The following is a 25,477-nucleotide window of genomic DNA, read 5'->3' on the forward strand; positions in this document are numbered from 1 at the left end:
GACTAATGCCATGGATGCTGAACAAATCAAAAAATCTGCTTTAGAGAATTAACAGATACTTCTATGTCCAATTGCCTTTAAACACTGTGGACTTTTTTAGGAACAAGCCATGTCATCACTTCACTAATCAGACCAGAGAGGGTAAACGAAACAGAACTGACTATGAACAGTCTGCAAAAACTCTTTCCCTTCTCAATGAGCTACCTTTAGGGAAATAATTGACATAAATGCATGTGAATGCTGGGAACAAGCCGTAAAAGAGGATCAGTCATGATGCTTCATGTTTAAAAACTACAGCCAGTTTTTTCAGGTGTTTTTGAGTGTTTCTGCTACAGTATTTTTTAAGTACTCGGTTCGATCTGCTGAAATACTTTGCTGCACCACCAGTTGACGAGCCATTATACAGGAGTATCTCATCTATACGACTGAGCTTATCTGAATACAAATTTACATTTTAACATGTAACATAGTTTGACCCACAGTTTATCACAGTGTTAATATCTGTCCTCCATGAACAGCCCTGGAAAGAGAACATTCTTCATGAGAACATACTTAAGCCAGTCCTGAACAGGAACACATGGCCTTGGAGCAAACGGCACGAGGACTTTGAGCTTTACAGGAAACCACCTGCTGTTTTAAGTCCAGTACCCCCAATTACTATTCACCTCGCAGGTAAAAATCTCAATGCACTAACACAGATAAGTATGTTTTTCTTTTTTTTTTTTAAACAATAGATATCTGATGTTCCCTCACCATGCTTTCTGTGGGCTTCTTCTAGGAGAAGCTCTGCATCAGGAACAGCTTCAAACTGCACGTGCTCAGTATGTTAGATGGCTGAGGAAGATCTTGCCTGATAAGGAGTCTGCAAGCTGCAGTCGAGTCCCAGAGTTCAAGTGCCATATGCGAAAAGCAGGCCTGGATAAACTACATGATATCCTGAAGGACAAGCCTATGAAGCTATCTCTGAGAGCATGGAAGGGATCGATGGTACAGGTTTACGTACTCAACACTTACATAAAATGATTATATGAGTAAGCAAAAGGCCAGTGGATGGCTGTAAAGTGAATTACTGAGAATGTTAAAAACATGAAAATGGACAAGATTAGAGAAGCTTAAGTAAAAGGCAAATGTACACAATAAAAATTGTCAAAATTCTTAATATTTACAGTCGGGTCCATAAGTATTTGGACAGTGACACAGTTTTCAAAATTTTGCCTCTGTACACCACCACAGTGGATTTGAAATGAAGCTGTCAACATGTGATTGAAGTGTAGACTTTCAGCTTTAATCCGAGCGGTTTAACAATATTCTATTAACTGTTTAGGAATTACAGTCATCTTTAACAGAGTCCCTCCATTTTCACAGGCCCAAAGGTAATTTGACAAACTAACATAATCATAAATATTAAGATTATCTTTAATACTTGAATGCAACATGGACATGGACATCACCAAATGAGTTTCCTCCCTTGAGGTGCTTTGCGAGGCCTTTAGTGCAGCTTGCTTGTGGGTCTTTCTGCCTTCAGTTTTGTCTTCAGTAAGTGAAAAGTGTGCTCAATTGGGTTGAGGTCAGGTGACTGACTCAGCCTTTCAAGAAGATTCCATTTCTTTGCCCTAAGAAGCTCTGGGGTTGCTTTCATGGTATGTTTTGTGTCATTATCCATCTATATTGTGAAGCACCGTCCTATCAGTTTTGTATCATTTGACTGAATCTGAGCAGAAAGTATAGCTCTATATCAGAATTCATCCTGCTACAGCAGTCACAACACCAATAAACACCAGTTACCCAGTTCTACTGGCAGCCATACATGCCCAAGCCATAACACTTCCTCCACCATGTTTGACAGATGATGTGGTTTGCTTTGGATCAGGAGCCCTTCCTTTCCTTCTCCATATTCTTCTCTTCCCATCATTCTGGTGCAAGTTAATCTTGGATTCATCTCTCCATAGAATCTTGTTCCAGAACTGGACAGGCTTTTTTTTTTTTTTTTTTAAAAAGCAAAGTCTAATCTGGCCTTTCTGTTCTTGAGTGTTACCAGTGGTTTGCATCTTGAGATAAACCACCTGTATTTACACTCATGAAAGTGTCTCTTGATTGTAGACTTTGACAATGATACGCCTACCTCTTGACTTGGCTAGATGTTGTGATGGGGATTTTCTTCACCAAGGAAAGAATACTGCTATCATCCATTTTAGTTGTCTTCCATGGTCTTCCAGGCCTTTTGGTGTTGCTGAGCTCACCAGTGCATTCCCTCTTTTTAAGTATGTACGAAATTGTTGATTTGACTACTCCTAAAGTTTCTGCTATCTCTCTGATAGGTCTGTCTTGTTTTTTCAGCCTAATGATGGCCTCCTTCACTTGCATCGACACCTCTTTAGAGCGCATATTGAGGGTTCCCATGAACAGCTACCAAATGAAAATTCAACACTTGGAGTCAACTTCAGACCTTTTATCTCCTTAATTTATCATGACATAATGAGGAAACAGGCCACACCTGGCCATGAAACTGCTTATCAGTCAATTGTCCAATTACTTTTGAGCCTGTGAAAATGGAGGAACTATGTAAAAAATGGCTGTAATTCCTAAGCGGTTAATGCAATATTTTGGTTAAACCTCTTGAATTAGAGCTGAAAATCTACACTTAAATCACATCTTGATTGCCTTCTTTTTAAATCAAATGTGCTGGTATACAGAGGCAAAATTACAAAAAGTGTGTCACTGTCCAAATATTTATGGACCTGACTGTGTATAGTTTGATTTAGTATATCTAAAAACACAGTCTTCTTTGAACCGTCACACATCAGGAACAGAATTGTAGAACCACTGTGTGTATTTTCAGCCCATGCCATATACTGACACAAAGAAGGAAGAAAAACTGGAGCACATCCGTTCGTCTGACACACAGATGAATGCAAGGCGTGCTAGTGAACACAGCAATTCTCAATTTGGGTGAGTAAAGGCTGATTCCAACCTCTACTTCAAGAAGAAGTCACTAACAACTAATGGCTAAGAAAACAATATAAATTTCATCAACACTGTTTGCTCAAAAGGGTAAGAATAAACTGTAGTAGTTAATTGACGTTTTTTGTTTTCAACAGACGTTACTGGAGGTCACACTCCTTTCAACACAAGCAAACTGCCCTGCCTCTTACAGATGAAGAAAAAAGTTTGCACGTCTTTCAAAAACCTCAGAATACCACCAAGATATACACAGATTTGGCTAACACCCAGCACAAGCGAAATGTCATAGAAATGAGGACCTGCAACAGTGTCACTATTCACATAAAATAAAAAGCTTCAGGCTTCAGAGGTACTGTGTATTATAAAGCTCTATGGTGTCTTACATCATATAGCACCCTGTCAATTAAAAAAAGGGAATTAACCAGTCTAGAAATGTTGTCACAGTGCTGTTCACTTAATAATAGTTATTTATTTTAAAATATGGAGATCAGTATTTACAAAGATACATTTTGATTAGATCAAGGTGGTAGATTGCATATACAGTTAAATTAAATTAAATGAACCTTTAGTAATAAAAGGAGTGAAGGATGGCGGAGCAGGACAAAACAAAAGGCTGTCAATATGACCTAAAACTATCATCAAGAAAGTGCCTCAACCAACATCCAACCAGAATGCAGTACAGTTACATCTAAAGATATAAGTGCCACATCAGTACGTTCTTTCAAGAGGGTGGGAGCAGATATACGCCCGCTTCTCCAGGACTTCCTGGGCAATCTTCTTAATGTTGGCGTCATTGTTCTCTGGGGAATCTGGAATGAATACACTTTAATTACTGACAAAATCCAATCCATTCTGCAGAAGTGACTGAAGGTGTCTCAGGCAGCTGAAACAATTCGTTTGAGTGTAACTGGAAGACTATGTAGTGCTCAGTGACTTATGGAAGACAGCTTAAGGCTTAACCCTATTCCACACTATTTGCCTCGCAATGCTATAAAATGCACCAGGTCTGGTCTCAATTACTGTTTTGTGCTATACTCACTTTTTTGTAGCTGAGTCATCCAGTAGTTATTTTTGAAGTAAGCCTCCTTGCAGAAGGTGTTTGCAAGCAGCACCTACACCAGTAAAAAACAATGTGTTACCGTATAAAATAACATTAGCATTAACTGTGTTCCATAACAAAGACCAAAGCATAAGTATGAAGAATATAGCTCTTTTAATTAAAAAAAAAATGTGTAATTGCAGTAATTAATATCCAGTATAAACTAAATCAACACAGACAATAAGAACTATCAGATGAACTGACAGTTCAGTATGGAGTCATTATCATTTTCCTTAATAAGCTTACTATTTCACAGAAATGCACCCCCATTTCAACATTAAAATGACTCCATTCCATTTTAATCAATAACAGACCTCTTTTTACTCTCTACTTCCTTTCATTTCGTTTTTGGCTTGAGGTGTACATCACACACTTTACACAAGTGGCCACTTTTAGCACAAGAGAAGGAGGGTGTGGTGGGAACCGCTTTTTCCAGAACAGAATGCCTTTGGCCTTGGCAGGATAACGTTAGTGATTTCATTTTGAACTCTGTACAGAGTCATATTGGCTTCTTAACTAGCTGGCTGACTACAAATGATAGTTGAGCTATGCCAGCTGTCACGTACAGACATCACAGTTAGCTACATGAGACCAAACAGCTTCTATTTCTCAGGTTATTTTTGGCTGTTTTGAAAAGGAAATCTCTTCTTATTACAATGTGTTCTTAGTAAGTGCCCCTGATGTGTTCACTGACTCCATCCATCGGTCCTCTGAACCTCACTAACAGTGTATTCACACTGCAGCAAAGCAATGCACTGTTGGTTGCTTTAGAGGAGTGTCACTAAAAACAGTATGTGTACTGTATGTATAGCTGTCCAGAGTGATGTGCATGAAGTCTAGATCTCCAGTGAAATGGAGGTTAAAACAGGCTGGCTTTACTTCAGTTTTTTTTATTTTAACCACTGTAGTTATTTCCTGCTTGGTTTGTGGTCTTTTGTGAGGCATACAAGGTTATAAAAAATGTCTTTCAGTCATTATGCTGTTGTAATCATGTTTTAGTTGCTACAGAGCTGCTGCTTGTCTTTTGCATTTTGCACTGCGCTGACTTCAGCACAGTGACGATGGGCGTGGCTTACGACAAGACTCGCACAACAGAGAACAATATGATTGTGGCTGCTGCCCGATGAGATTCGCCTTTCGTTTGCACAGAATTGAGAAATTCTTGTGTTTTTCGCTCTGTATAGGACTTGCCTGTTTCAATATCAACATAATGAGGGATGGAATTTAAAAAAACGCTTCACATGGTTTGCGTGCCTCTTACTCGAAACCTTGTGGTGTACTGTTTTCGTGTGAAGTTGTAGTTTGTGGTGTTTGGTTGAGAGGCTGTTGGATAATTGATTGAAATGCTGTTGGCTGTTTGGTTAAAAGGCTGTCAGGAGTTTGGTTGATGGTGAATTGTTTACCTCATTATCGTGGTTGCGAAGGCCGATGCTGATGGAGCGGCTGGCACGCGACAGCACCGCCGTCATTGCATATAGGTTAATCAGTGTATCGGCCACTCTTTTCAGCACTAGTTGCTCATCTACTATAGTCTAAAACACACAGAATGGTACACAATTGCAACAAACAAATTCAAAAAGGTTAAGTACTGTTGCTAACCAATTATCAGCATGAAAGATTCAGATAACAGAATTCAGTCAGTTGCCACATCCATAGCGCACACAGATTGTGAATCTTTTCGAACTTGACATATTCCAAGCACAGTGCAGATGTGAATGTCGGAGTAAAATGATTTATTGCTTTAAATGTTTCTTTCACATGTAAAGGAAAACAAACAGTGATTAAATCAACCAGAAGAACAGCATCCAGAAATCTCATGTCTCTTTGTGACTGGAGTCCTAATTACAATAGCAAGTCCTTCTTTTTTTTTCCCTCTACTAAAAATTGAAGACAGGGTGAGGAGAGCTCGCGACAGCTGTCTCACACATGAGGCCACACATTACCTCAGTGCAACAGGAAATAGGGGAATAGCAAGGCGGTCCCAACAGTACTCAACAGGCCCACACTAATTACCCTGCACCTCCTTATGGCAACCAGCAACACTCTGGGATGTTAAACCAATAGCATGTTTTCTCTGGCGGTATTTGAAAAATCTGCAGAGGAAGTGATCACATAAAACTCACATGAAAAAAGAAAGGCAAGAAGAAAAAGTGAGGCAAGGAACAGGGAATTCATTCGTGGTGGCAACAGAAAGAGCAATTTGGCCAGAGATTTTCTGGAGCTGCAAAGTTAGCATGATCAAATAAATGAACATATTTAGTTGAAATTTTATTGAGCTTTCAGTAGAAGGAAGTTACCTTTCCGTATCTGTAGAGCAGGCTTTCTACAGTGGAGCCGAACAAGGCCACATTCTGCTCAAACATCTTAGCACTCTCCTGTGGGAGACAGAGGCACATCAGCCTTTAGTTTAATGTGAAAAAAACTATACCTAGAACAGACAACACACTGTGTCACATTTGCTCAGTTTCACTCAATGATCAAGGAAGAGCAATAAGTGTTGATTCATTTTTTGTAACAATTCAGTCATGGCAGTAGTGCCAGGTGTCTAACCACAGGTTTTATACTAATGCACTAGGGGCAATCCAAAAAAAAAAAAAAAAAAAAAAAGTGATTCACATCACGGAAATCTATTAATTATGCATCTAATGCAATTGCACTTTTTGAACACCAGGGGTCCCAATCTGTGTTGGGATCATGCTCTTTTGTGGCGGTCATAGAAATCAAGCCTTTTAGCCGACTTTGGAGCTCTATTTCTATATCTCTATTTTTATTTCTATATCTCTAGTTAACATGATGCTTCAGGCACTGGTACAGAGCTCATTCTGTTTCAATCAATCATTATCCCCAGGTCAGAGAATTTGTTTTTTCAATAAAATTTTTGCGAGAATTTATTTATTCATTCATTCATTCATTCAAACATTCATTCATTCATTTTTAAGATATGAACCTGTAGTACATTTTGTTTACAATATTGAACCTCTGTTCGTAGCAATATTTGATTTATTTAGTTTTATACAGACAAAAATGCACATTGTTTTGCATTATTTACGATTCAGAAATAAAAAAGGAGTCTTTTCAGTCATAATTTTTCTTGATTCAAATTTTGCTCGAGATATTCTGAGAATTAAATTGAATCGAATCATGAAGCCAGTATCGTGAATTCGAGTAGTGACCAGAGTGTATTGTTACACCCCTATAATGCGCTCAATTCTAATATGTTATTGTTTCTATAGTAACAGCTCATTCACAGGTATCTGTATGGGGACGGTCCACATAGTCTAAGGCTCATAAAAATGTGTTGTTATTTAACTATTAAAATTCTCATCTTTGATTTGGTAAAGTGTCTGTAAGGAGAAGTTACTTTAACATTTATGGAAGGAGTCTCCCTTGTCAGTGCATTATAATGGTCCATAAGTTTTCCACCACAGGAAAGCACAGAGGACTTTCCGGTTTCTCAGTCACATGAAAAGCTGAGATTTTTAAAGCTGTGATTAACAGGGAGAGAGAGAGAGCGAGAGAGAAGACAGACTGGTGAGGGAAGGACTGTTTATAGCTTATATAACATAAGTGATGACAGGAACTATAAATCTCATGGATATTCCACACCATTAATGCAACTATAAATGGTTAAAATTATGATGCGTCATTCTTTAATAAACTAAATGTTGCAATCATTGGCAAATTGTAGTGGTACAGTGGATATAAAACCTCTACACATCCCTGTTAAAAAGGCAGGTTTTTGTCAAGTAAAAAAAAAAGAAACCAAGATAAATCATGTCAGAACTTTTTCCACCCTCAATGTGAAATTATAACATATAAAAATCAGAAAAACAATCAGAAATGTTTTTAGGGAAAAATAGGAAAAATAAAAAAAGTTACAATAATCTAGTTGCATAAGTGTACACACCCCTAAACTAATACTTTGTTGAAGCAGGTTTTGATTTAATTACACCAGTCAGTCTTTTTGGCTAAGAGTCTATCAGCATCGCACATCATGACTTGGCAATATTTTCTTACTCTTTCTTGCAAAAACGTTATTGTAAGGCCATCTCCTGTGCACAGCCCGCTTCAGGTCACTCCACAGATGTTCAGTTGGATTCAGGTCTGGGCTCTGGCTAGACCATTCAAAAACATTGGTCTTCTTTTGGTTAAGCCGTTCCTTTGTTGATTTGGAGGTATGCTTTGGGTCGTTGTTGTGCTGAAAGGTCAAATTCCTTTTCATCTTCAGCTTACTAGCAGAGACCTGAAAGTTCTGCACTAAAATCGACTGGTATTTGTAGCTATTCATGATTCCCTCCACCTTGATAAAAGGCCCAGTTCTGGCTGAAGAAAAGCAGCCGTAAAGCATGATGCTGCCACCACCATGCTTCACTGTGGGTATGGTGCTCTCTTGGTGATGAGCCAAGCATACCTTTTGGAATGATGTAATTATTATACCGTTTGGAATTGGTCTTATCAGACCATAACACATTTTGACACATGGTTTGGTGTGATTTAGTTGAGCTTGGATGTTTTGTGTGAAAAGGGCTTCCATCTAGCCATTCTACCCCACAGTCCAGATGTGAAGAATACAAGAGATTGTTGTCAAATGCAGAGAGTAATCAGTACTTGGCAGATATTCCTGCAGCTCCTTTAATGTTGCCGTAGGTCTCTTGGCAATTTTTTTCTTGTCCATTTATAAATTTTGGAGGGACGTCCTGTTCTTGGTGATGTCACTGTGGTGCTCCATTTTCTCTGCTTGCTGATGATGGCCTTCAAAGTGTTCCATGGTACATCTAATGTTTTGGAAATTACTTTATACCCCTCTCCTAATCAACATCTTTCAACAAGTGAGATACCATACATGCTTTGTAAGCTCTTTCTGGACCATGGCTTCAGGAGTCAGATGAAACCAAGAAGATGAAATGAAGAAAATCCTACAGAAACAGTTCATCTTTATATGGGGTTAATCAGAATAATTTCACTGACAGCTGTATGATAATTACCTTTGAACATGAGATTGAATGTGATTGGTTCATTCTGGAACACAACCACACCCCAATTATAAAAGGGTGTGCATACTTGTGCAACCAGGTTGTTGTAACTTTTTTATTTTTCCTATTTTTCCATAAAATGTTTCTGATAATTTTTCACTTAATTTTTATACGTTGTAATTTCACATTGAGGGTTGAAAAAGTTCTGATATGATTTATCTTGATTACATTTTTTTTACATCACAAAAACCTTCCATTTTTACAGGGATGGGTAGACTTTTTATATCCACTGTATAAGAGAAATAAAACACCTCCAGCCAACGCATGAGTATGCACCAAATTTAGATACCGTCAAACTGGGGTGAACCACGCCATCCTTGCCAGTCAGGCCAAAGTCGACGGTCCTCCCCAAAGAGTCCTTCAGCTTCTTCCCCAAAATCTCAACCACCACGCTGACATTCCCCTTTTTCATCTCCCTATAAAAGACACAGACACAGACAAGCAGTTTACCTTGCTGCATTCCTTAACTTTGACAAGGCAGGCAGACATATTTACAGTTTATACATACTTGATTTTTCCTGTTAGGATTTTGCCTGCATACTGCATTCCAGTGAGAGCAATGTACATCCTTAGGATCTCATTGGTTCCCTACAATCAGACAGAGAAAAAAAAAAAAAAGAAAAAAAAAAAAAAAAAAAAAACCACATGAAAATGTGGAGGCAGTATATTCATATCAAGCTTCATGTGCCCTCTAGGGGTCAAGGCGTGGAAAAAATGATTACAATTCCCATATCACTACAAGTCATTTTTGGAAAACAATGCGAGACAGAAATCATAATACATTTTTCTTCCTAAATGTAGGACACCCCTGAGTTAATCAGGATATTTGGGCAGGAAATAATGTGTGGTATATGGGTAAGGGTGCATGGTAATGTGTTTAAAAAAAAAAAAAAAGAAAAAAAAAAAAAAAAAAAGGCTGACATTTGAAGTACAGAAAAACAACAATTTTCTCCTTAGTAACTAATACTGGTGAATCATGCAGCACCAGCGTCATAAACTAACAAGCAAAAAAACCAAAAAAAATCCTTCATTTTGAGTTCATATTGTCTAAGCTTATCCGGAATCCACTTCACAACCCAGATAAATTACTGCAGATTAATTCAGCAATGCTTGATAAATCACAATATGTCTATATGTGGGAAATATGGAAGTGGACCAGTGCGTATAACACAACTTAAATCTTTGTTCAATAATACCTCAAAGATCTGCAGGATTCGACAGTCCCTGAGGTAGCGCTCAAAGGGGTAGTTCTTGGTATATCCAACCCCTCCCAAAACCTGCAATGCCTCACTCACACACACCCAACCACCCTCAGAGCTGAACACCTGCAGAAAGACACACACACACACACACACATACACAAGAAAATACCACACCACAAATATGAAATCCATCTTAATTTTTACTTTTTTTTCCTCCAATGTTTCTATGGCGCACTGTTGCCTCAGGGTAACAAACCCATTTTCTTCACTTTGTAAGAACATTATACATATTAATTGGTAATAAAGGGGTTAATAATGAATGGATGGCTTTGAATCAACCAATAACAAGCTTTTAATTGGCCACAATACTTCCTAGAGGCCATTTTCTGGAGGTTTTTGTTTCATGGTGCACCATATAGAGGAGGCACATATTTGCTCTGGAGAACTGCTCAGAGATGCTCATTTTTTCTTGATTTTCTAACCCATGAAAAATATGATTTACATTTGTTAGTGAAAAAATTGTTTGCATGTTATCAGGAATATGTTGCCTAGAGGCAACATTGCAACAATGGAATAGATACCTGTAGCTCTCCTAAGCAGTCACTCTCGAGAATACACTCCTGCCCCAATGACCTCCTGCCCCAATGATCAGGGGTTTTGTTTTTCATTAAGCTTTGTATGTTTTCTCTTATTATAGTATTTTCATTTTAGGTATTTATTTAACATTAAAAATGGGTAGCTCATAGTATTAATGGCTAGGAGAACCTGTTTACTCAAAACTTATAATAGAAGTATTAGGACGGTTAGTATAGGTTTATTTATTTTTGTGAATTATTGATTCATATTTGTAAACCTGTAGATTTCATTCTTGGTGACAGCGTGATTAAGTCTTATTTGTTTCTGATTTTTTTTCCTCATTCCAAGTCATATATATTTACATATTTTAAAATAAACATAAGATAAACTTTGAAGATAAAATTTGAATTTTAAAGCTTCCCTTCTATTATAATTGAGTTTTGAGTCAAAACTTTTTTTTGTGCTCTTTCTCAGTACAATGAAAGCAAACTTCTCTGATTCAAACTTCTTTGACTAATGTCAAAGGACAGCTAACTGTCTGGAGGAGAGCACTGTCCAAATCTGAATACTTCTGACCGACATTTGGCTGCCATTGTTCTGAATTGACAGGGACAGAGAGACCAAATCAGCCTTTCCACCCAAGTGCATGACTAATTCTGCTGTCATGGACTTTACTAACCTCCTGCCCCAATGATAGGAAGCATCTTCCTTAGCCAACTGAACCACTCTAAACACTTCATTAAACTTCACTTCTGATCAGCTAACTGATGATATCTAAAAATAATAACCCACAGATAGGAAGGAACCAAAAAGGCAAACATTTGAGTGGTTAAAATATGGTCAAACAACTTTACCTTCACCATGGCTGCCTCTACAGAGCAGTCAGGAACTCCAGGCCGGTCCATCAAGCCAGCAGTCAGATATGCCATGCTCTCCATCACAAACACATTCTGAGCCATGATGGCAAACTTCTCCTGCAGAAAAGACAAAAAAACCAAAACATTTGTTTAATAACAATTAACTGGTGGCCATTAGCCTACTGTGACGATGACTAACATACCTGAATCATCCCAAATTCAGCAAGTTTCTTGTTGAACTGCTTCCTTGTGCCTGCATATTCTGCTGTCATCTCTGTAAGACAAAGTGATGCTTATTTTTCATGATTTTTCATGAGAGTCTGTTTAATGAGAAAACGCTTAGTCCATTTTTCTTTGACATCCTTATACCTATCAGCTTCTTGATCAGTCCTGCACATGCACTTCCCATGCTGAACCTCCCACTATTCAGGATGTTCATAGCAATCTGTGGAGATACAAACACATGATACAGTAACATGCTAAACACGACACCGTAACATGCTAAACATGACAATACAATTTGTTATAAATACTACAAAATGCTACTCAGTAGGATGCTGTGTAATCACCTTAAATCCACCACCAACTTCACCAATCACATTCTCTACAGGCACTTTTGTATTTTCAAATGTCACCTCGCATGCTAAAAAAAGACAAAAGGAAAACAGTCATTTACTAAAAGTTCGTACCAGTGATGGATATGGAACTACAAACATATTTTGAATAATATCATCCACACTTTAAAACTACTACCTCTCTTTTACAATGAAAAATATTTATGACAAACTTCAGTACACGAACCACGTATTAGCTTAAGGACCATCATACACGGTAAAAGATGTGAACTAACTGTTAGAGCCTCTGATTCCCAGCTTGTCCTCTGGTCTGCCGCTGGTCACCCCACCAAACGCTTTCTCCACAATGAAGGCTGTTATCTTGTCTTTCTTTTGCCCGTCCTTGTCTAACACCTCTGTTCTTGCAAACACTGTCATGATGTCTGCCATCCCACCATTGGAAATCCAGATCTTAAAGGGATGCAGCCAAAAATGAAATGTGCACAATTTTCCTTTTAGACTAAAAGCAGTTTACCAGATAAAGCATGATTATCCTTTTAGTTCTGCATGAAGCAAAGAAAATAATGCAGCTAATAAGTAATGGAAATCTATCTCAGCTAAAACTTTTCCCATAAAATCTGCCTTACACTACAGTAATGTGACAGACTTGCAGATAACATTTCATTCACAACATAAAATTTAACACAGTATATATTACTGTAATCTATAAAAATATACAAAAATCCCAGCTTCCTAAAATATGAAGGTAGAATTGTACAGAAAATCTGGAGGTTTTCTGTGGATGACATTCTGAAAAACTATGAATTAAAAAAAAAAAAAAAAAGTTCCATGAGTCATTACTACTGAACTGAACTGAACATTCAGGGATTGCTGTCTTTAACTTCTAAATCTGAAGATCCAAAGCTGCATATTTGATAATTTATGGCCTGCTGAAAATTGTATTTTTCCCCGTGCTTTGGTGCTGTATATCTCGTCAGTAAAGAACTTAAGATGTTTCAAATTTTCATACCTATTACATGTGTTTATAGTTCTTTTTTTTTTTTTTTAAAGGACTCAAACGTTCTGAATTATGATGTGTTAAAAATGGAAAAAAAAATTGGTCATGTAATGAATATGTGTATCCTTTTCACCAATTATTGTTAAATGTTGATTTTGTACGACTTTCAGAACTGTAAATTTTAACAATTCCAGATGACTTGACTTAATGAGCCTACACACATACATGTCCAACTCAGGGAGGCCTCTGGTGACTTCAAATGGATTGACACATTCATTTAACAAACTAAAGTCCACAACTATATTAGTCAAAATTAATTTTAAAAATGTATTCAAAATTCACAGTTCACAACTGAACTCAAATCAACTCATACTAGTCAAATTTAAATGATGTTTGCAGGACTATATGTCAGACACCATCAATTAGCACTCCAAAATAGCTTGAGGAACCATTTTGCCATAACGTATTATGCACGCCTACTTATTAGTGATAATAGCTACCTTTGAGCCATTAAGCAGGAAATGTTTCCCATCTTCTGTCAGTGTAGCCCGAGTCTGAATAGAGGCAGCATCACTTCCGCTAAAACAAAGAAGACATTATAAGCTTCATTGCTTTCTGGGGTCAAACAGCATGGAATGGTTTGAATGTCCAATCTAGAGGTAATGGCATCAGACCTGCCTGGCTCAGTCAGACAGAAAGCTGCTACATGCTCTCCTGAAGCCAGTCGGGGCAAGTATTTGGCTTTCTGCTCCTCAGTTCCAGCCATCAGGATTCCCTGAAACAACAGTGTATGTGAGATTTCACCATTCAGAATTTAATATGCTGCCTCAGTGGTTTCAATTCACCAGAACCCAGGTGATCCCAGATATCCTCCATGTTCTCATTCCTTATCGTGTGCCAGCCATCGAAAGACATTTTAAAAGAAACAAAACGGCATTAAACATACTATGGAGTGCACAGGGGCAGAGCACTATATACATCAGCTGTTTGTTTAATCATAACGTTATCCTCGTTAAAATCTGCTGAAATACTAATTACCTCTTTTGAGTGACCCGTGATTTAAACACACTGCTATCTGACAGATATACGCCAAAGTTCCAGGGATTTGCTCGCCTTTTTAGATGCACATTTCTAAGCTGTGCAGTCGTGAAGCAGTGTGCTCCACTTAGCTCCACAGAGTTATTAGTGCACCTACTGGATAAAAATGAGAACTGCAACAAATGCTAATAAAGGCTCATTGGGGCACAAATCAAACTGCCCCATGACCACTCTGTGAACATTTTCAGTAGAGAAGGAATAGACAGGACAGTCAGTAACAGGGTTGCCAAATATGGCTAATTTAAAAAATATTCCACTGCTGTTAAGATCTTGTTTTATAGTAAATAATCAGAATGAAATCTAATACAGAATTAAATGTAAATCTTCTGCAGGTACAGTGTAAGTGCAGAAAAATGGTGTCTACGATGTACAGAACCATTTCTACTAAAGATATTTTGCAATGATTAGGAGACCGAACGGGGGATTATGAAATGGATAATTTCCATATATCGGAAATACATGTGCACCAGGGTGACCTTCTTTCCTATGCAAAAGCTGGAAAAAAGAAGAAAAACGAGTATCCCTTTTCCAGTGCACTAATTTTTGGGCTACTTTCATATCTTCTTCTGGTTTTGATATGTAGTTGGGCTGGAAATTTTGTTGGAAACCTGGAAAACGCATCTGCAGTATCAGACACAGTTGAACAAAATGAACTAGACTGTATGCTGGATGAACATACGTTATTGGCTTCGTACCAAAATGATGTGTGTATATAAACACAACACTCACCTTTAAGCCAATGGCCTGATGTGCTGCAAGTGTGACAGCAATGGCTCCATCAAGGGACGTGATCTCTCCCAATCGGGCGTACATGGTATTGGAGAGACCGAGGCCGCCTATAAAGAGACACACAATGTTTAGGCAGCACTCTAAACCTTCAATACTTTTTCATGTCATAACACCATGAATGAGTCTTTCATTAAGTCCGTAGATGTCTAGTTGGTCTCACCATACTCCTCAGGCACCTGGATTCCAAAGAGCCCCAGTGCTTTCAGTCCATCCAAGGTTTCAGGTGGGATTTTTGCCTCCTCATCAATCTTCTTAGAATCAACTTAAGATAGATATTAGGTATTAAACATGGCTTCACTCGTCTGGTTTGCAGGAACAGCCTCTTAATCAGCACTGTTTGTCACTCACCCTCCTCGCTGAAAAACTTCTCCACTGGAGCGACAAACTGTTTGATCTCTTCTAATTCTTCATTACTGATTTCTGGATAAGGAAAGACTTCATTCTAAAGAAAGGAATGGATTGACAAAACATCAGTACAGCTGTTATTATACCAAAAGCTGTTACTGTAACTTACCTATAAAATTACCTGTGAAGTTACCTGTAACTTTTTTTAGCCAGAGATAAAATCATGTCACAGCTACCTACTTGGACAAAACCTGAAACAATTCTCAGGAAATTAGCAGGAGAGCTGATGAGTGAAAAAGTGTGGAAAAACAAAACGACACCTCTTAATGTTGCTGATTTCAAACATTAGCAAAATGAAAAGACAACTGATGGAAAAGCTTAAAGTCAATGAAGAAGAACAGGAGAAATGTCTGGAAACTGGAGTGATTCGGAAATGAAGATGGTGATCATTCGTGTTGAGAATGAAATAATTTGTTAAAGAATTGGCAGAGTCAGTAGGAGACATACTGTCTAAGTACAGAACATGCAACTGATAAAGAAGTGTTTGAAATGGAAACATCTTGTAACAGGACCCTCAAAGCAAGTGTTAATGCATGCATCCTAGTAAAAACACTGGCTGAATGATGCAAAAACAATATTCATTTTTTATTTGTATAGCGCTTTTTTACACAGGTCATTGTCTCAAAGCAGCTACATTAACAATGTAGCAATACAAGCAATACATTAACAGGGAACTATTTTGAAGCTTTTGAGTGCCACTGCTGCTGTAGAACATACATGTTTCATGAGTGTAGGAAAAATATCATCTCCCAATAAACAATACATATTTTGGTATTTATTTTTACTCAGGTTAAAGGTAGAACACCACACTTGCAAAACAGCAGTGCATGAAAAGTTCTAAAGTTCAAATATTACCAAAAAAAAAACAAAAAACCTACGCTCAGGCTACTAACTACATTATATCACTCATTACCAACTTACATCAGTGACCTCCTACCTATGTACTATAACAGGAACAGCCACTCACAGCAAGACTGGACTCCCATAGCCACCACACACACACACACACACACACACACATATACATACATACAGTACTGTGCAAAAGTCTTAGGCACATAAAAAGAAATGCTGTAGAACAAAGATACCTTCAAAAATAATGAAATTAAATGTTTCTACAGTCTCAGGTACAGTGTGTGCAGTTTTATAAGGAAATGAGCTGTAAGTGTTACTGAGCATCTTGCAGAAGCAGCCACAGATCTTCTGGAGACTTTGACTGTCACACTTACTTCTTATTTTTGCAGCAAAACCCAGCAGCCTTCATTATGTTTTTTTTTTGTCTGAAAAGTGGTCTGTTATGTAATATGCTGCTTTCTTTACTGACATACAAACATTTTTCTGTAACATTTAATTTTGTACTGGAAAACTAATGTTTGGAAATCTAAAATATTTTTGTACTGAATCAATAATGTAGAAGTCATAAAATAAAAATATATAACAAAGTTTGTACTAAAAAAAAATAGGGTGTCTAAGACTTTTGCACAGTACTACACACACACACACACACACACACACACACACACACACGATGGTGTTGTAGATTGTTATTAGTTTGCCATTATTATCTGTATTTGTATCACTGTGTATGTGTGTCTATGTGTGTATATGTGTGTGTGTTTTTTTTCCCTCAGTGTCTGTTCTCAGGTTTGTATCTCTCTGTACAGATCATCATTCTTCTGTAAAATATTTCATAACACCTACAAAGTCTCAGTGGGCGAAAAGGGGCTAAACATTAAAGCTCAGTGATTAATAATGCCCCTACGCGAGTGTAAGTCAGACATGTCTTTCTCACTCACCTTGTTCACTTGCCCTAGGAAAAGATCCTTGGCGTAGGCTGAACTCCTCGAGCTCGTGTGCACGCAGCGGTGCGACGGGCGCCGGCGGCCGCTCAGCTCTGTCCCGACTCGAGCAGAGAGTAAAGTCCTTCCGAGCTTAGCTGTGCTCGACAGAGCAAGGATTCTGCTGAGGTTCATCGTTTTGTACGTAAACCTTTCACTTCAGTTAACTTCAGTTACTTCCAAAATGCAGGTTGCAGCTGTAACCAGTAAAACCTTTAACCTATATTCGTCGCACAGAGATGACGACATGATAGTAGCTTGGCGGAACATGCTAGTGTTGTCGCTAGAGGGCAGCATTTGGTAAGAGGGAAATAAAAACCCCGATTTAGTGACGTGAGCTGTCACAAATGTTATTCTCTGTACACTCGTGGGCAGGTCATCAGTTTTTTCGTAGTCATAACCCAGGAATGAAACTCTTCATCCACAAATATTTACCTTGTTTTTTCCTCAGCTTCTGCTTCGCGTGACGCTCGTGCTGAATATCCCCGTTACCCGTGATAAAATCGTGACGTGACGTGACGTGCTGCTTTCACAGAAGATCGACATTCAAAAAATAATTTACTTTTTTTAATAAATTCGCCGTAAACAATTCCTACGTCACACCGCAGTAACAGTAAACTTAACAGTGGCTTCGGTGTCTAAGCACCATAAGAGTCAAAGCATGAGGTATTGTATGAACAGAGCAATGTGCTGTAGTGGTGGAATGGCTTTACTGATCCTGGTGCATTCGTACGGGATTCGGTTACTGTGATGCGGTCAGAGTGCGCGTGTATCGAGGAGTTTTCACAGCGGCTCAGCCAATCAGATTTGAGAACCGAAACTGTCGGTTTAATAAACTTTAGCATTATGTCCGGTGTGTCTGGCCCTTTGGAGCACAGCACTGTTCTGACTGAGGAGCCAGGCTATGTTTACATGCACATCAACATTCCGATATTAATCAGAATTTGGCAATATTCTGATTAGTACTGAGTCATGTAAACACCACAATCCGATTGCCCGATTCAGATTAAGACAATATTCCGATTCCCTAAATACCGATTCCCACCCCTGGAATATGCCTGTTTTAAATGGAAATTTGTTCCATGTAAAAAACTTATTCAGAAAGTCCACTGAGGAGATGTATGCGCATGCACAAGGAATTGTGGGTGCTAACAGGTGGTTAGCTGTAGTCTAGGTATTTAGGAAAGGAAACTCAGGCATACTTACAGCAGCCATGTATACAGGAATATTCCGATTCCTGTACGCATATAAACATTGTATTCTGAATATGGCTGCAACCCGAATATAGACAAACAGAATTTGATGTGCATGTAAACGTAGCTACAGTCAGCTTTGGAAGTGTGGCGACAAACTTGTTTGCTTTCCTCCTTTTTTTGTGTGTTTCTCTGCTCCACTTGGATAACTAAGTTATCCAATAAATCATACCAAAGACCCTAGTTCCCACAAGGTAGCTTATTGTTCGGTTGCCTTTCTCGTACCAGTCTGCCTTCATGCTATTGCATCACCATGTAACAACATAGTCCATTAAAACAGTTACATTACATTACAAGTGCATTACAACAGTTACATTACAAGTCCATTATATTACAAGTTCATTACAACAGTTACATTACATTACAGGTCCATTACAACAGTGACTGAGTGGTAAAGCTACATTGACATTACAGAGAATAATTGATACAATAGAAAATAGCAGCCATACACATTTTGGAATTGGTTAACATCAGCACATATAGTATGTAATTTCATACTATAATTTCAGTTTGCATTTTCATGGGGCCCTTGGCTCATGGGTAGCTCTTTCGGCAGCTGCCTACCTTGTGCAAAAAACCACCCGCAAAGGTAGACCTACTATATACGGGAGATGTACTTGTAAGTATACAGTTACTGATTGTAATTTTAATATGCACAGTCAACGATTAACAGAAAGGGACCACTGCGTTTCAGATGTTGTTTTAGTGTTGGACCAGTCTCGGCACAACAGTGAAACTGACATGGCAGTATATGATCGAGTGTATCAGCCACAGCAGCATTGCTGGTGTTCAGCACCCTGAGAACTGGCCATTTTATTATTAGACACATGTGTCTTGTTGGTCTATATTGTAGGTGTAGTTATGGACTATAGCTCATTTTTCAAGTACAGTTTGCTATTTGTACTCTTATGTTCATTTTTATTAGTGTCATTGTCTGACCACAGGACCTCTATGTTAGTGCACTTAATCTCCAATCAGTGAAGTTGCTTATTCTTTAAATATTTATTGTTTAAATATTTCCATCATTTTACAGATTGACATGTTAAAACAGACAGAAATAAGGGTAACTATAAGCTGTGCAGAGAGTGTTAGAACAGGTACTTTCTATATTTGAACCTTTCTGTGGACCTAAAACAGCAATTTACACAAAGTCAGGACAAAGTTGTTTTAGTTACAGCTAAAAGACAGACAGTTGAAGCAGAAGGTGACATTTTCCTCACGACAAGTATCTGAGCCTGACCTTTAGTCTTCTGCTGTCTTTTCTCTAAGGTCACACCAGAAAGAGTGAATAACACTCAGTTTCCTGCCTTAGGCCATGGCTTTCAAATGATAATGTCTGTTTCTGTCTTTTTCTGCTGTACAGAACTGAGATCATCAGTCAGACTAGAACTGTTTTGATGGTCAGATCTCTAGCAGATCTCTCTCTCTGACCTTGAGCATACTGATAGACAAGAACTGTGCAGATACTCACTCTGCAACTATTCACTATATGAGGGAGAGAAACAAAGTACAGTCATGTACCATGCTGATTTTCTGGCTTTTCTGGAGTGTCCATAACTACAGCATAAGTGATTTTGACATTTGTTTCTAATTCTGAACAATACCATATAGATTTGGAAATTGAAGTGTTTAATAAATGAATTTAATACAGGAACCCGAACAAATTAAAGAACATTGACAAAGTTATTGTTTTTTTAGCTGTCTATCACAGTATATTGGAGTTGAAATTAAATAAGTTGATATGAGATATTTGCAGACTTTCACCTTTAATTTGGGGGTATATACAGCCGAATCGGGTGAATGGTGTATGAATCACAGCACTTTATTTATGTGCTCCTCCACATCACCCCTTTTAAGGGACCAAAAGTAATTGGACAGACTAACAAAATCATAAATTGTCATTTTTAAAATGTGGTTGCAAATGATTTGCAGTCAATGACTGCCTGAAGTCTGGAACCCATAGACATCAACAGATGCTGAGTTTCTTCCCTGTGTCTTCAATTCTTGCTTGGTCTTGGAGCATTTTGACTTTAGCTTTGCCTTCAGCAATTGAAATGCATGCTCAGCTGGATTCAGGTTAGGTGATTGACTTGACCATTGCAGAACATTCCACTTCTTTGCCTTAAAAAAATCCTGGGTTGCTTTTGAAGTATGCATCAGGTCAGTGTCTATCTGCACTGTGAAGCATCATCCAATGAGTTTTGAAACATATGGATGAATTTGAGCAGGTATTATATCCCTATACACTTCAGAATTCACCCTGCTGCTTTTGTCAGCAGTCACATCATCAATAAATACAAGGAAACCAGTTCCAATGGCAGCCATACATGCCCATGCCATCAGATGAGGTGCTATACTTTAGTTCCTTCCCTTTTCCATACTCTTCTGGTACAAGTTGATCTTTGTCTCATCTGTCCATAAGACATTGTTCCAAAACTGTACAGCCTTTATTATTGGATTTTTTTTTTTTTTTTTTGGCAAAGTCTCATTGGTCTTCCTGTTCTTGAGGCTTACCAGTGGGTTACATCTTACGATAAACCCTCTGTATTTACTCTGGTGAACACATTGTTGACTTTGACACAGATACACCTGTGATTTGGCCATGTCTAATGTTTTTTTTTTTTTATCTTTCTGATGGACTTGTTTTGATTTTTCAGCCTGATGCTTGATTCACTTGCAGTGACAGCTCTTTGGACTTCATTTTGAAAGTTAACAGAAACATATTCCAAATACAAATGCCACACCCTAGACCTTTTATCTACTGACTTGTAAGTGAAATAATGAGGGAATAAAACACACCTGGCCATGGAACAGCTGAGCAGCCAATTGTCCAATTACTTTTCGTCCCTTAAAAAGGAAGGGACCACATAAAAAAAGTGCTGAATTCCCACACCGTTCACTGTTGCATCCAATTTGGATGTGAACACCCTTAAATTAAAGTCCCCTCTGAAAGTATTGTATTGAATTTCAGCCTTTATTTCTTATAATGTTCACAACTAGATGTGTTAAGCAACTTAGAACATGGCACCTTTAACTGAACCCACCCATTTTTTCAAGTGACCAGAAATACTGGAACATATGTGACTGATAGGTGTTTCTGTTGCCCAGGTGTGCCCTGTTAGATTGATTGTTTAAACAGTTAATAGCTCTGATATTAATAGATCTGTATATTCTTGGTTTGAGCACTGGGTTTCACCTGTGTTTAAAAAAAGGATATACCAACATGAGGAGTAGAGAGCTGTCTATAGGAGAAAAGCATGCCATTTTGAAGCTGAGAAAAGAGGGAAAGTTGATCAGAGCCATTGCACAAGCAATATGTCTCGTCTCATATTCATCTTTTGAAAAACAACAAAAGAATTGGCCTTGCTGTTCCCATATACTTTTGGGAACTGTATGTTGTCATGTTGAGCAGTGTTAATGCCTATCAGACACAATTAAACATGTAATAATACATGACAAAAATGCTGTTGTTGGCACAGTGGCACAGTGGATAGCACTGGCAGCTCACAGTACCAGCGTCCCTGGTTTGATTCTGAGCTCAGGTTACTGTCTATGTGGAGTTTCTGTGCCTGTTCTCCCCATGTCCAAGTGGGTTTCCTCCCACCTCCGAAAACATTCTGGGAGGTGGACTAGCTATAGTAAGTTAAGTTGATCCTAGGTGTGAATGTGTGTACAGGGTGTATTTCCGCCTCACACCCAGTGTTCCCAGAATTGGCTTTGGATACACCGTGACCCTTACCAGGATAATGCACTTACTGAAGATAAATTAATTAATTTAACAATGAATAATGCTGCTGGTGTACAAATGGTACAAGGCAAATTAAACAACACAGGAATCATGTGTTAACATACAGTACATACCTAACACTCCTTTGCAATGCTGTAAATGTTAAATATTTACCCCTTTGTTTTGTGGTTATTAGAAGTAAAACCCCTCTTGGGAGCAAAGCTAATAAGGGCTTTTTTTTTTTAATACAAGAAGGACTTGGGGATATGTGGGGGCGGTGAATGTTAAGTTAATGTTTAGGAGCTGAAGTCTGCATTCTGTGGCTTTTTATGAAGCACCTATTTATGAATTGTCAAATCAGTTCCATGGGGGGCGTCTTATAATCTGGTAAGAGTTTGATGGTGTTTAAAATGCTAAAATGCTGTCGAATGCACTCATTCATCATTTGTCACTCAGGCAGTACAATCTAAACTGTTGTAGTTGCGGGTACGGGTAGTTGGACCTTTGCAGCTATTTAAAATACTTTTAATTACTCCTTAGTTCTCATTAATCCGTAGATACTCAGCAAGCATTTGAGGAAACTTCAGTTTTACGAGATGGATCCTTACTTAATGATGGTGTAAATTGTTTAGAGCAGGCAACCGAGCAAGGACCAAAGCTCATTTTCCAAAAGTCATTTTGAAGAGAATGTTGTGAAGCCCTGATGCAATACAAAGGCAACTTCCTCGTGTGCCCTTAAAACTAAACTGTGTGAAAGTGCTTAGGTTGATGAAGATGCTCCAAAAGGCACCACACTGTCTAATACCAATATGTGATTTATAACTACTTTTTTGATATAAAGTACTTACAGTTGAGGCAAAAGATGTACATACAGGAAACCTAAGCTAAAGAAATTAAAACTCAAGTTTTCTCAACTACATTTTATGTTACCATACAGTTCCTGTCTTAAGTCAATTAGGATATCTACCTTATTTCCATAGGAGGTAATTTCAGAATAATAGCAAAGAGACAGATTTATTTCAGCTTTTATTTACTATATCAGATTTTCAGTGGATCAAAAGTTTACATACACTTTGATAGAAATGGTGGCATTGCCTTTTAATTTGTTTAACTTAATCAAAACAAATTTTGGTAGCCTTCCACAAGCTTCTCACAGAACTGGTGTAGCTCAGTCAGGTTTGTGGGCCTCCTTCTGGGCCTAAACTTCTGACCTATCAGAACTCTGATACAGTGATTGGCAAAAGAAATGTATGGTAACATGAAATGTGTGGAGTTGCAAAAAACTGAGACTGAGTATATTTAGCCTAGGTGTATGTAAACTTTTGGCCTCAGCTGTACTCCTCATATGATCAATTGTGCTAGATGTACACCTATTTGATTCTCTTGATGTGTGTATTTGCATAGCCTGGATTAAAACAAAATAAAACAAAAAACTCAAAAGTTTTCACTTTTATTTGCTGGATCCAGGCTAAAGGTGGTGTCTAGGTTCTGTATAAGAAAGAGATGGTTTGTCAGTAAAAGCCATTTCTACAGTGTAATCAGTAATATTCTTCATATACCTTTACAACTAAACCCTAATTGTAATAAACAATTCCCTGAACTACAGATTTAAGGGAATAAAATAGTGAAACAGTATGTTTCACTACCACTATAACTGTGTGTTTAGGAAGAGCATTTGTAACCTGTTTAATCTGTTGTATTCATCATTTACCGCCTCATTGTGTACATCCTCTATCATGACATCATCATGTTGCTTTGTACAGTGCAGATGAACGCTGAGGTAGCAGCAGTGGAAGCAGGAAGCTATAAATAGAGCACTGGTCTATTTTTATGCTTCTGCAGTTGTTTGTCACATCATCCATCTAGGCTCTGGCTTTAAACATCAGAGCACACTGGGAGAACAAAAAAGGCCTGCAACTGATCATATTTCTTGGCAGATGGAAAGTTTGACTGCTGTCGTGGTGGTTGTGCATGCTAATTAGCAGGACTGGAATGTTAAGTAGAGCCGTGTGTGTAAGTCTGAGGTGCATGTCTTTGTGTCCAGAATCCAGCACATTCTTTTCATATTTTTGTCCCTCAAGGACCAAATCTGTGCAACTTTGATTCATAGGAACTATTATTAAAGGAGCAGTTTGTAATTTTTACAGCTTGCCTGTCAGGCAAATTGCAATTGTAATAAAAACATTGGCAAGTCTTTCTCCTCACTCCCTTTGAAGTTGTGTGAAATTGCTCCCTCAGCCATGCATTATTTACTATATAGAGTGTGCTCTATTGAGTACTGTATGCTGAAGCAGTAAGATAGACATTGGACTGAATTTAAACAATTTGAGAATGTGCCAGAAGCACATCATATTGAACAAACAACAGAAACAACTAAAAACAACTAAACAATTATAAGTAAGTAGGATAGCAGAACCATAAATAAGACATATCCAAGTAAGAGTGTTTAGTGATTTTTTTTTTAAATGAGAATGGAAACCAAGAAAATGCAGAACACTTAAAAGATTTAATTGTGATTTTGTGTATTAAGTACATAAGTAAACTGCACTGTTTGATTTAATTAAAAACATATTTCATATGCATTTGTATAAAATTTTGAGGTTGGCCGGTCACATGATCTCAAGTACATTTCCAGCTGAAAGAAACTGCTATGCATTGTGGTACTTCAGTGCAGAAGAACTGTGCATTGCTTGTATTCTGGCTTTGCAGTGTGCTGTGGGTAATAATATAGTGATGTATATCTGCGACAGCTTGTCAAACCTCTTCACATTGTCAAAAGTTTAACATTTTCTATTGCAGTATATATGATATTCTATTATTATCTATATTACATACAGTATAGTGATATATTCTGAACTGAAATATATTTCTCTTTTGCGTATAACTGAATCAGGAGTAAAGCTCTAGAATTTGGTTTACCCCAAAATTGAAATGGAATCATTTCATTCCAATTCCACTGATTCCAGTGTATGTGTGTGTAAGCAGTCCTCTCTGTTTTGATGATGATGTGATGGTGCAGGAGTATCGAGGACAATTTGACAGCTCGTATCAGATTACAAACTGAATT

At 38.0% G+C, this 25,477-nt stretch overlaps 2 protein-coding genes across 3 annotated transcripts in view; one reads left to right on the plus strand and one right to left on the minus strand.

The window, feature by feature from the left end:
* The window catches only part of cfap92 (cilia and flagella associated protein 92 (putative)), a 17,469-nt gene extending 14,164 nt beyond the window's left edge, over positions 1-3,305 (plus strand). For both annotated transcript variants that reach the window (XM_034314291.2, XM_026932759.3), the window contains exons 16-19: positions 519-672; positions 779-987; positions 2,840-2,949; positions 3,099-3,305. In XM_034314291.2, the coding sequence (XP_034170182.2) occupies positions 519-672; positions 779-987; positions 2,840-2,949; positions 3,099-3,291 (666 nt within the window). In that variant the 3' untranslated portion in view covers positions 3,292-3,305. The remainder of the gene's footprint in view (positions 1-518; positions 673-778; positions 988-2,839; positions 2,950-3,098) is intronic.
* Positions 3,306-3,405: 100 nt separating this feature from the next.
* Positions 3,406-18,133, minus strand: acad9 (acyl-CoA dehydrogenase family, member 9). Its single transcript, XM_034314294.2, has 18 exons — positions 17,389-18,133; positions 15,536-15,629; positions 15,348-15,449; positions 15,128-15,234; positions 13,975-14,075; positions 13,801-13,879; positions 12,579-12,753; positions 12,298-12,371; positions 12,098-12,173; positions 11,932-12,002; positions 11,726-11,845; positions 10,290-10,418; positions 9,602-9,681; positions 9,383-9,509; positions 6,358-6,435; positions 5,464-5,592; positions 4,001-4,073; positions 3,406-3,770 (listed from the first exon to the last, which is right to left on the minus strand). The coding sequence occupies exons 1-18, from the start codon at positions 17,563-17,565 to the stop codon at positions 3,670-3,672; spliced, it is 1,893 nt and encodes a 630-aa protein (XP_034170185.1). The 5' UTR covers positions 17,566-18,133; the 3' UTR covers positions 3,406-3,669.
* Between the last annotated feature and the right edge of the window lie 7,344 nt (positions 18,134-25,477).

The sequence above is a fragment of the Pangasianodon hypophthalmus genome, chromosome 20 (genome assembly GCF_027358585.1).
Source record: "Pangasianodon hypophthalmus isolate fPanHyp1 chromosome 20, fPanHyp1.pri, whole genome shotgun sequence".
NCBI lineage: Eukaryota > Metazoa > Chordata > Actinopteri > Siluriformes > Pangasiidae > Pangasianodon > Pangasianodon hypophthalmus.

Excerpts from the sequence above, each read along its gene's own strand:
- acad9 (XM_034314294.2), bottom strand. The coding sequence starts at position 17,565 with ATGAACCTCAGCAGAATCCTTGCTCTGTCGAGCACAGCTAAGCTCGGA. Across the intron at positions 5,593-6,357 it reads TGCTCTACAGATACGGAAAG|ACTATAGTAGATGAGCAACT; the intron begins GTAACTTCCTTC and ends TGTGTGTTTTAG. Across the intron at positions 3,771-4,000 it reads GATGACTCAGCTACAAAAAA|ATTCCCCAGAGAACAATGAC; the intron begins GTGAGTATAGCA and ends TATTCATTCCAG.